This window comes from Anabrus simplex, chromosome 12, assembly GCF_040414725.1.
Source record: "Anabrus simplex isolate iqAnaSimp1 chromosome 12, ASM4041472v1, whole genome shotgun sequence".
Taxonomy (NCBI): domain Eukaryota; kingdom Metazoa; phylum Arthropoda; class Insecta; order Orthoptera; family Tettigoniidae; genus Anabrus; species Anabrus simplex.
The window spans coordinates 4912833-4925000 of NC_090276.1; the positions used below are offsets into that span (position 1 = coordinate 4912833).

General features: G+C 39.2%; 1 protein-coding gene across 1 annotated transcript in view; it reads left to right on the forward strand.

Annotated features, from left to right (window-relative positions):
* salto overlaps positions 1-12168 on the forward strand; it is a 157619-nt gene that overhangs the window by 15223 nt on the left and 130228 nt on the right. The window contains exon 3 of the mRNA XM_068229878.1: positions 6486-6589. Coding sequence (XP_068085979.1) covers positions 6486-6589 — 104 coding nt within the window. The remainder of the gene's footprint in view (positions 1-6485; positions 6590-12168) is intronic.

The window sequence follows — 12168 nt, forward strand, 5'->3', positions numbered from 1 at the left end:
TTCTTTCATATGTTGGCTCATCGCTGAGTACTTATTGTGTTTTTGAGCGTTATAATGTTCCAGATATCTCGTGTTAAAGCTGCGGCCAGTCTGTCCGATATAAGAAAAACCACATTGTGTACATGTTAGTTTATATATGCCGGACCTTGAATAATGGTTGCTATTGTGATTGACCTTGTTGTGGTTAAAAAATATGTTTCGATTAGTGTTAACTGTCCTGAAGGCTATATTGATATTGTGCTTCTTTAAAGTATTTGCGATCTGATGGACGGCTGGGTTGTTATATGTAAATGTGGCGAAACTAGTTTTTTTAGGTTTTTCTGGGATGAGGTTAGTGGACAATTTAATTTTGATTTTATTAATCAAACGGTTGACCATATCTATTTTAAACCCGTTCAGTTGAGCAAGATTCCTTATGTACTTCAGTTCAATTTTTAAATTGTTGGGAGAAAGAGGAATTTTTAAAGCTCTATAAATTAAATTATAGAAAGAGGCTTGTTTTTGGGACTTGGGGTGTAGGGATGAATTCATAATAGTTAAGGGAGAGTGTGTAGGTTTCCTGTATATTCGAAAATCGAAGGTAAACAGCTAAATATTGTACTCTTGTCAATTCCTTGACGTTACATGAGACCCAAAGTCAAGACGCTAACAGTTTCATTCACAACGTTTTTGACCAGTCTACCTACAACAATCGGCTTTTGAATCTCCACTTGTGCACGACAACACATTTAAATATTAGTTACGTCAAGAACATGAAAATGAAAATCGTGGGTCAAACAAGCTCCAGTTTTAATATCACACCTTCTCAAGAAAAAAGAAGATCCGTTTCATTTTATTTTTAGTTTTGAACATTTTAAGTTAACCAGAATAGAACTGCCAAGTTAAAACACATTTAATTTAAATTTATTTTTTCAATCTTGACCAACCTACAATCAGTTCAAATCTCCACTTATTGTTAACGACACATCCTGTCACCAGACATGATATGTCAAGAACTTAATATGATATAGGGGTCACATAAACCCCGATATGCAATCCTCTTCACCGAAAAGAAATTCCATTTTAGTTTTGGACATTTTCCATATTAGATAGATTAGGACCAAAAAACTTTAGTGTATTGACTTATGTTTGTATATATTGTATATAATGTATATGTTGTATATAGTGTATATATTGGTATGTTTATATTGGTTAAAAAGGTCCCAAACCTTGACCTAAGGGTTGTTTACAGGCTGAAGATGCCCAAAATAATGGGTGAAACATGTACCTGACCAAATAAGTCTACATAAAATCATGTAGATAATAACCACATTAAACGTGGAAAGTATTGAATAGGTGGTTTTTTATTTAATTATCCTTGATATCTATGCCTAACAAAAATACTTGTCGAACGTCGCCATCCAAGCACCCTGAAAGCTTGCAGGGAAGAACGGGATGGATTTCCTATGCCTGTGCTCCACCAAAGTTTGCTTCAAGTGATAGTCCACAGTGCTGGGAGCATGACTGGTGGTGGCAGCGAGGTATAAACCAAATGATGCTTCTCCAACACCTATGATGTAGATGAGGGCTTGAACTTATGGGAGACAGGTGGGTTCGAGCTCACTATCTCCTGATTACAAGCAATGTAATACACTCACACACTTAATATACTACCGTCCTGGGAGAATACACGTTCCAAACACCTGAAATGATCTACCTGTTCCAGTTTCATATCCCCTACATGGCATTCACTCCTCTTAGATTTCCTCCCTAATGACATCACTTTAGTATCAGAAATTTTTATCTACATCTTTTTTTCAAGTTCTTTCAGCACAATCTGCCAGTAACACCAAATGATTAGCACAGACCAAATTGCATACTACATTTCCACCTAACTGAATCCCTCTCTGCCATTTTATTAAAATCACCATCATTATCTGTTTCCCGGGTACTCTTTTTCAGTAAAATGATCCGTGTAAATCAATGAACAACAAAGGTGAAAGATTACATACAGCCTTGTCTAACTCCTGTAAACATCTTGAACCAAGAACTCTTTCTACCATCAATCTCACTGCAGCCCAACTGTCAACATAAATGCCTTTGAATGCTTTTAATGACCTACTCTTAACACCTTTGCTCTTGTAGAGGAGTATGGTAGTTTAAGTACGCCGTCTTCTGTCGCCCATAGAGGAGAAAAGTCGTTTAGCGCTCCTTCAGTGTAGCATGCTCCGATATGCTTGTGTTTTCAGAGAGCAGAAGTGTTCTTCTGGTAGATGTCTTTTCTTGACACTGTACAACCCTCCCTTGGCATTCTTTTTCTCATTGTTTACAAACTTATTTTGGCACTTCTCAAACTGATTGAAACTGCAAGTGACAGTGATTGCATAGTAGACAAAGCTTCAGATGAGTAAATTTTATAGTAATAAGAGTGGTTCTGGAAGAAGAAATGTGTGATATTTGGCACAATAACAATAGGTAGTGAAAGCAAGTGTGATTACATGCACAGTTAAAGTGCTGGAAGAGTGAGTAGTAATCTGGACAGGAACAATGACAGAGTTTCATTTCTGTCATCAGCTCCAATACTTGACGTACGTACAAGTGTAAATAAAAACAGTGAGGAAAATTATGTTATGTCTTTTGTTAATACTTTTTTCAATAATGATTTCTTTAATATGCACCAATGAACAACTCAGTAGTCAAGTAGGCGGCTTTTTAAAAATGTCTGGGCCACAGCAGTGGCAAGCTGCTCAGGCAGCTGGGAGTGAAGGTGATCCCTCAATATGGTGAATATCTTTTTCCTTGGTACTCTGTCATGTGCTTTCTCTAGATCTACAAAATGTAATTATAACTGTCTATTCCACTCGTAGCATTTTTCAGTTATTTGATTTATACTGAAAATATGATCCCGATAGCCCCTTTGTGGTCTGAAACCACACTGGCTTTCATCAAATTTACTCTCCACTATTGATTGCATTCCCTTTTAGACAGCCAATCAATGAATCAGTCAGTGAGTCAGTCAGTCAGTCAGTCAATCACCTATCAGATGTTTACCTAGGCATTTCTGAAATGGTTTCAAAGGAGGTGGAAATTTATCGAACAACTCCCTTGGTAAATTATTCCCAAATTCCTCTTCCTATAAACAAATATTTTCCCCAATTTGACCTCTTGAAAAACTTGTGAACACCTTGCCTGGTATGCTGATCAATGAAATACACCCAATAGTTGTTGCAATCCTTTCTGTTCCCTTGGTTGTCAATAGGTGCAATTACTGCTTTTGTCCAATCAGAAGGTACCTTACTGACATTCCATGCTAAACTTATTACTCTATAAAGCCTTTTTATCATCCCTACCTTCCAACTATACTTCACTATTTGATGTCTAATTTTGTCTATTCTTGCTGCTTTATGACACTGTACTTTATTTACCATTCTTTCACTTCCTCGAATGTAACTTCGCTGCTCTCATTGTTCTCCCCATGAACTCTATTTTTCGGGACTTCATTGCCTCCCTTTCTGAGATTACTTACTACAGTCCAGAAAGGTTTCCCTGATACCCGACCAAGTCTTTCCTGGTTATTACCAAAATCTTCACACAGTTTCTTGTTGGACTCTATAATGATTTGTTTTGCTCTGTTTCTTTCATCACAATATGATTCCCTATATTTATATGTATCAGTTCTTGTTTGCAACCATTTTTGATAAGTCTTCTTTTTTATGTTCATAGGCTGCCCTTGACTTCCACCAAGATGTTCACTTTTTTCCATCTTTACACACAGCTGTTCCTATGCATTCCTGTCCTGTTTCTACTATAGAATCCGTGTATGCCACCCATTCCCTTTCTACATCCTAAACCTGTGCTGACTGCTGACTAATATCCTTGCCCTGGAGATTCTCTTTCCATATTTGACTGCAGATAAACTTCATTTTCTCTATCCTGTGCCTAGTCTAGTGGTACTTAGTTCAATGCAGATCATAAATCAATCCCTGGAGTACTAACATTCTTAATAGATTTTATGAAATCAAAGTGTTGATTGTGTGCAATGGATCTGGTGCCTCTACCTTCCCATGAATGACAGTGAATAGCTTTATGTTTGAAGAATGTATTCGTAACTGCTAATCCCAGACTAACACAGAAGTCCAGTAAAAGCTTCCATAACTTCCCCACATTTACTCATCACTTTCTCTTATCCTTAGCAGCTATCACATTGAATTTGCCCATTATCCTTGCTGTTGGCCCTAACTCAGTGCTGCATGAACCTTGTTTACTTCATCCACATCTTTTTAATACCTGTTAAGAAAACTTTATAATTTCCTGTCTCTTCACCATTATATCTCTTTACCCAAGCATCACGAATTCCTAACACACCCAGATGCATCCCTTTTGCTGACTCATCCAGTTCTAATTTCTTTCTTCCATAAGCCCCATAAGCTCTCCATTGATTTCCATTTTGTTCACCAAGTCGTTTCCAAAAAGTCCCTCACTAATCAAGTGGAAGTGGATCTCCATTACTTTCATAGGTCTGAGGCTTACTTGCCACTCTCCACTTTGTCGCTGACATTTGTTCACATTTTTAAGACACAGCAGACTGACTACTTTTCTTTAAATACATATTATTCTGTAGGATATCTTTGTATATATTGGCCATTTTCATTCATGCAAAGCTTCCCAGATCCATGGCTTTGGACACGGCATTGTCAGAGTTGAAATTTTCCCATCATCATTTCCTTCAAGGTCGCTAACCAGTATGAGGATAAGAATTTCATCTGTGGTATACAGCTTCTCATATATTGTGAAATGCAGTACCACAATGAGTTGAAACTATCTATAAAAGCACTAATATATTGGCAGTGAATACATGGCAGACGATGAGCACAAAGGTCGCTCGAACCCTTACATTCCAATTAACTGTCCCTGACATCTGGTCTCCCTACTAGTAACTACAGACTCACAAGACAAATGCTAAGTATCATGAAGGTTGGATTTCTCCAGCAGTCTACTGTAGTGAAGTACAGAAGAGCCGAACAATACATGACTGTCAACCGGTCATGCAGCATCGGCACCGCACAACTGCTACAGCAGTCAACCAGCTATATTGCATGGCTCTCTCCCAGCTGATACAGCAGTTCACCAGAGTGAATAGGTTAAGATATTCTAAGCTCGGTAAATTTTCTGAAGTAAGAAGCTACCCTATTATAACTAGCCCCAGTGAGAATCTCTCCTCTTACCGTGGCTGGATTGTATAGCTGTTGCCACCTGAGCACAAGGAGGGCCACGACTCATAATACGTGTGAGATACACTCACTCACTCTGTAAGCTTCTGAGGGACGTGAAGTTCCCGTGCTGATCTCACAGTCCTCTTCCATCCTTTTCGATCTTGAGCCTGCTCTTCCCAGTTATCAATTTGAAGGGTCCGGCATACCTTGTTGATCTCTTTCTTCCAGGTCCTTCAGGGTCTTCCTGAAGGTCTTTTCCCATTAAGAGGTCCCTTGTATAGATCTACTGGTGCTCTGTTATCCTGCATCCTCAGTACATGTCCAGCCCAGCGCAGTCTATTGGATTCTATCACACCCATTGTAGTGTGTTGTTGAGAGAGGGTGTAAATCTAATAACTAGATCTTTTCTGCCAGCTATGAGAGATAGGAATGAACCATGGGCCAAATATTTTGCTATAAACTTTATTCTCAAATATTTGCAACTGCTGCTGCTCTTTCTTGGTTACACTCCATGTCTTGGAACCATACAGAAGTTCTGGTCAAATGATTATTGTAGATTTAATCATTTTTGCATTCCTTATTAAAAACTTGGAGCCTAATATAACGTTCATAGAGTAAAATTCCTTATTTGCATTCTTAATTATAGCTTGGTGTTCCTGTTGCCTTTGGCTTTGCTCATCGATTAATACACCAAGGAATTTATACCCCTCTACTCTTTTAAATATATATTTCCCAATCTTCAAAGGCAATCTGTCAACCTCCTTATGATTCGGTCTCTTTGCAACCATTTATCATCTACCCGTAAGCCAATTTTTGCTGCCATTTCCTCTAGTTCCATGAATAACTGCCTAATTTCTAATTCATTGCGACCAATAAGAACTGTATCATCCGTATATGCAAGGACGTTATGTTGTCTCCCCAATATGATGCCAGCAGGTACAAGAGCTAATTTTCTGATAATCTTCTCTAGTGCAATGTTGAATAGAAGAGGAGATAATGCATCCCCTTGTTTCAGACCAGTTTTATTCTGGAAGGAACTTAATTTTCTGCCCTTGAGCAAAACATAGCTAACATTACCATCCATGCGTGAGATGCCTACTCTTATTCCATAGCAACTGGTATTCTGACTCTCAGGACCATTTACTAGGCCACTTCACTGTTGCCCATCATTTACAAACTAGGAAGTGCAACCCCCACCATGAAATCTATGGGTTAATCAATGGTTTTAAAAATCCTATTATAAAATCCATAGGCAATGTTATACTTGATGACAGTGTGGCATCTTTTTCATAGGGAAAGTCTTCGTGAGCAGCTGGATGAGGAACGGAAACTGTCTGCCGATCTAATGAACAGCAACAATCAACTGGAGATGAATATCAAGAAGATGGAGGAAGAAGGTGAGTACAGAATATAAGACAGGTCATGTTACTTGAACTATTCTGATGGAGTGAGAACAGCGGTTATTAATTATTATTCTTGTGTCAGAAACATCTAGAATATAGAGTTAAAATTATACTCTGTAACATTATACACATTAGACCAAAACCTGCTTCATCAAGAACATTCTGTATGCCTTGAAAGAGTTTATCTTCTCTAGAGGAGGATGGGCACCATGAACATTGAAGCTGGTTCTTCAGAGAATGGTCTTCCCTGCATTCACACTTGATCTTGTCAGCATCTATGTATCTCTCTAAGGCACTTCGGATCTCCCCATACCTGATTTCAACCTGTTCAAGGATTTCCATGTTGTCCACTTCTCTTTGTAGCCAGGTGGTAAGCATTTGGTTACTGTCTAGGGATGTTGGGAATCCTTCCTCATCTGATCCACTTAGCTCCTGAGATGTTTGTAAAAAACTGTTCTTGACCTTCAATCTCTGAAGTGGCAGTACATGACCATGTAGTGGATGAGCACTTTCTTGTTCAACTCTTGTTCTTTCCTTGTTCATAGCCACCTCTTTGAATGTGTGGTGGTACTATCCCTGCAAGCTGACAGCTTATTGACTGGAGGAGACTTTAAGCAGCCTGTCACCAACTGACAGGTCTCATTGAGGGCCACTTCCACCTGTTTGGCATGAGATTATGAGTAGCAAACCAGAGATCCATACTCTGTAATGGAGTAATAAAGGGTCGTTGTTGATTTGGAGATAGTTTGTGGTTGACTATCCCACATCGATCCACCCAGTTTGCACAACAGGTTTTTCCAGGTGGAGACTTTCTGTTTACAGCCCATACAGCACTTCTTGAAAGTGAGAGACCATGTGAAGCATTACTGCCAGATATTGTGGAGAGTCACAGAACTGTAGCTCCTTGCCTGACCACATGAATTCCAGCTTCTTATGTGTTTGTTTTTCAAATGAAAGGCACAAACTTGTGTCTTTGCAGGATTAGGTCTGAGCGGGTGTTTAGCATAATAGCTAAGTTTTTGAGGACAGTAAAAGATTCATTTCCACTGACCAAGTATTATCACAAGAGAATTGATTAGTTGTATAGTGTTGGCCTCCTGGTTTCCCTGACATTAAACATAGGTCCCTCTGGATCATGCGCTGAAACCCAGTAGAGGTAGTTGGATTTTCGAAGAGCTGACAGCAGTCCATTTGGTGCTCCATGTTGTGCAATGCTGGTATGTAAAAGATCTCTGGTGATACATATGGTGTTTACCCAACAAAATTAATTAACATTCAGCCACAGTCCACCTAACAGTAATCCATTTCTGTAGTGTTAAACAGTACTTCAAAATAGACATTCAGGCAGCCTAAATGGTATGAAATCAAAATACCTAAAGATAGTAGCAGGGGCTGTATGATTATTATTATTATTATTATTCTTTCTTTCTTCATTTTGGCCAACTAGGGACCACATCAATTCAACTGTCTCCTTTTCCGAGCTTTAACTGCCACCCAGTGTTCCTACATTCATCTCCGATGTTGTTCTTTTCTCTCTTTAGTCCAAGTCTTCACTGTCTTCAACTTCGACTTTTCCTGGAAACCTTTGTGCGTACGTAGTTTTTCCTTAACTGGAATATCTGAATATCTTTAGGAGAAATTTCCATTACTGTGAAACATGCCCCTTTGGTTTTCTTATTTTGAAAGTATGTTAATATCTGTTTAGATATACAGCCCGGGCTCATTTGTGTCACGTGGCTATAAAAGGCAATCCTTCTTTTTCGAATCATGTCAGTTATTTTCTCCACATGCTTATATAATTCATGGTTGTGACACCTTCTGTATTTGCTGTGTTATTCCATGGGACCCAGGATTTTTCTCAAAATCTTTCTTTCTTTAGCCTCTAGTTTTTCCATTAGACCTTTCTTGTTCATTGTGAGAACCTCTGGTCGAATAACAGTGCAGCAATGTATAATTTTGTTGTTTAGGGATATCGCTCTCTTATTGTAGATGTCTTTAGTTAGTTGGTAGGCCATTTCCATTTTGTTAATGCGTGACACAAAGGATTCTTTCTCTCATAGGTTAGGCTCTATCCATTCACCGAGGTATTCAAACTTTTCTGCCTGCTTAATTTTTCCAGTTTCATTGGTGCTGATTTTATGTTTGTCATGAAGTGCGTCTTCACAAAGGAGATTTGAAGCCCAGCCTTCAGTGCTTGATTCTTGAGTTGGTTAAGTTGTTCTTCTGCCGTATCAATGGAGTCTGAAAAGATCACTAGATCATCTGCAAAGGCTCGATTCATGTACTTGTAGCCTAGCCTTACCCCATTTTTACCCCTGAACTTTTCGTTTCTTTCCATCATTCTCGAATGACCTTTTCTAAAACACAGTTGAAAATGAAATGAAATGGCGCATGGCTGTTAGTGCCAGGAGTGTCCGAGGACAAGTTCGGCTTGCCAGATGCAGGTCTTTTGATTTGACTCCCATAGGCGACCTGCATGTTGTGATGAGGATGAAATGATGATGAAGACGACACATACACCCAGCCCCCATGCCAGCAAAATTAACCAATTCTGGTTAAAATTCCCGACCCTGCCAGGAATCGAACCCGGGACCCCTGTGACCAAAGTCCAGCACGCTAACCATTTAGCCATGGAGCTAGACAACACAGTTGAAGAGAAGAGGTGATAGCTCATCTCCTTGTCTCACTCCTGTCCTGATTTCAAAGGCATAAGACATCTCTCCTCTGAACTTCACTTTGGAGGTGGACGTTGGTCAGGGTTTGCTTTTGTCTTGTTATCTAAGCCAAACTCTTCAAGGATTTGCAATAGGGCGGTTTGATCAATTGAGTCGTATGCTTTCCTAAAATCAACCAAGGTCACCATGAATTCCCTGTTCCTGAGTTTCAGATAGGAAAGGATGGACTTCAGATTCATAATCTGCTCAACGCATGATCATCCTTTTCTGAAACCTCCTTGGTATCCCCCCAGTTGTGGATCAATTTGTTATTCCGCCCTATTCTGTAGAGTATTTGAGAGGAGCTTGTAGGTTATTGACAGAAGAGAGGTGCCATGGAAGTTGTTCACATCTGCTATCTCCCCTTTCTTATGTAGTGGATGAATTATGGTAGAGGTCCATACACTTGAGAGTTTTTCATTCTCCCATATCTCTTCAATAATTGCAACAAGCTTGTCAATTGCCTTATCCCCTGCATGCTTCCACAGTTCAGCAATTATCAAATCTTCACCTGGTGCCTTGTTGTCCTTCAGCTCTTGGATGATCTTCCTGATTTCTGCCTTCATAGGTGGGGATGAATCTGGGTGTATGTTTGAATGTTTTTCATGAATGAATGTGGTCTCTGGAGCCTCACAATTGAGGAAGCTTTCAAAATAACTTGCCAGAATCCGACAATTATCTTCATCATTGTGAGCTAGTTTCCCATTGGAATCTGGAGACTTGGGGGGTTCTATTTGTTCACATTGTGCTTGAGGGTTTTATAGAAATTATGTATGTTATTTTTCTGGAAGTCTTGCTCAATCCATACCAACTGTTTCTTATTAAACATACGTTTCATGCCACATATGGTTTTTGATGCAGATATTCTCGCGTTTAGGCAGTTTATCCTGTTTGTTTCATTTTTGTGGCAATTCCATTTCTGCCATGCAACTTGTCTTAGCTGTACTGTTGCATCACATTCATTATCCCACCGAGCATGCTTTCTTGATTTTTTGAGTGGGACAGTCTCCTTAGCTGTTCTGACTATAGCCTCCTGTAATTGTTTCCAATTCTCTGGATTTAAAATTTCCAACTTGTGGGTAAATTCTTGGTTGCTCCTTAGCTTGTGTCTGTCAAACGTATAAGTTTTTCTTGGAGTAATCTTCTTGGTATTTCTTGGAATTAGTCTAACTTTGATCTTCGAAAGGTAGTGATCCAAGTCTAAGTTGGCATTTCTCAGAACCTTTACATTCTGGATCTCTCGTTGTGCTTTCTGTGCAATGGCGACATGGTCAATTTGGAATTCACCAAGGTTGGAGTTTGGGGAAATCCAGGTCTTCTGTTTTCTGGGCAGGTGTTTGAACGCAGTTGACTTTAGGACCAGACTGAATGCTCTGCATAACTCCACAAGCCTCTCTCCATTACGATTGGTTCTCCTGTAAGCTGGGTAGTTTTCAATAATCTGATATTTTCGTTCCTTGCCAAGCTGGGCACTGAAATCCCCAAACAGAATGATGGTATGTTTGTCAGGTACCTTTGAGAGGATATCTTCTAGCTCCTCCCAAAATAGGTCTGTTCCTTCCGGGTCCTTATTCACCTGATTGATCGGCACATGTACGTTCACCATTTTTTAAACTCTATTTGTACACCGAAAAGAAAGAGTAGAGACTCGGAGGTGGCTATTTTTAATTTTAGGCCTAGATATTGAAAGGCTTTCTGTTTTGCCTGGTAAGCTACATCATTAATGATGTAGCCAAATTACGCAAAGACGTCGATTTCCTTAAACAATGTATATCACTTAACCTGGCGCCTAATTTTCTTCGAAGCAATAAATAGAAACATCGGATTTCACCTCAAACCATCAAAACTCAAAACAAAACCAACAAAATATGGTTAAGAGACAAAATAAAATTCTTGTACAGGAAGAAATCTTTTTTGAATCAGAAATTATATAATTTTTACAACACTAAACACCCTTTTATACTTTGTTCCAAACCTCTTATGTATATTATTTGTATATTTATTAGCTATTACTCACCTGTCCCATACTAACATCTCTTTTCATTTACCACATTCACTTGTTATTGCATAATAATCTTACTGTTAAAATGAACATGTTCTTAGGATTTCGTCAAGAGTGTCTTTGCTTTGATGTAGCTGATGATGACCCCTAGATGGGTCGAAACTAGTTCTATGTAATTTTAAAATATTGTGAATATATTTGTACTGAATAGGTGGAAACCTTTACTGTGTTGTTACTCATATGTTATTCTCAGTTCAATACGGACCAACAACATGAAATTTATAACCCTTAATAAATCCTGTGCCTAAGTGTGCGATGGTTTTTACTACATGCTTACAGGTCTTGCCTTTGAAGATTCTATAACCTTGTGATTCGAAGCAATGTTCATCCGTGAATCTTGTTTCCTGAATTGCAGCGATCAATAGGACAAGACATCAGTGACCTGTTTCAGTCTTGACAAGGGAGTTCCCGTGTTTGTATCTGATCTTTCCTGGAGTCTCCAATACTTCCATGCAGGTCGGCTCAGATTCCACAGAATCCAAGGCCTGCGTGCTTCACTCGAGGTGAAGGTGGATTGGTTACCACCTCGGTTAGTAGCTTCTGCTGAACTTTCCTCCATGCTTTGGACAGTTGAAAAACTGTAGATTGGGGTCAGTGATATTTCGCACTGACCAAAATACTACCAAGGTTGTGAGCCTTGGAGGGCTTCATGATGTTTTCTGGCTAACAGCAGGCATTTCCTCCTACTCTAAATAGGTATGGTTTTCCGGCCAATACTCGAGTGGATGATTGCATTTGTTGTTAAAAAGAGGCACATAAGAACTCGCAATTATTACACTCGGTTTCAGTAACCACCC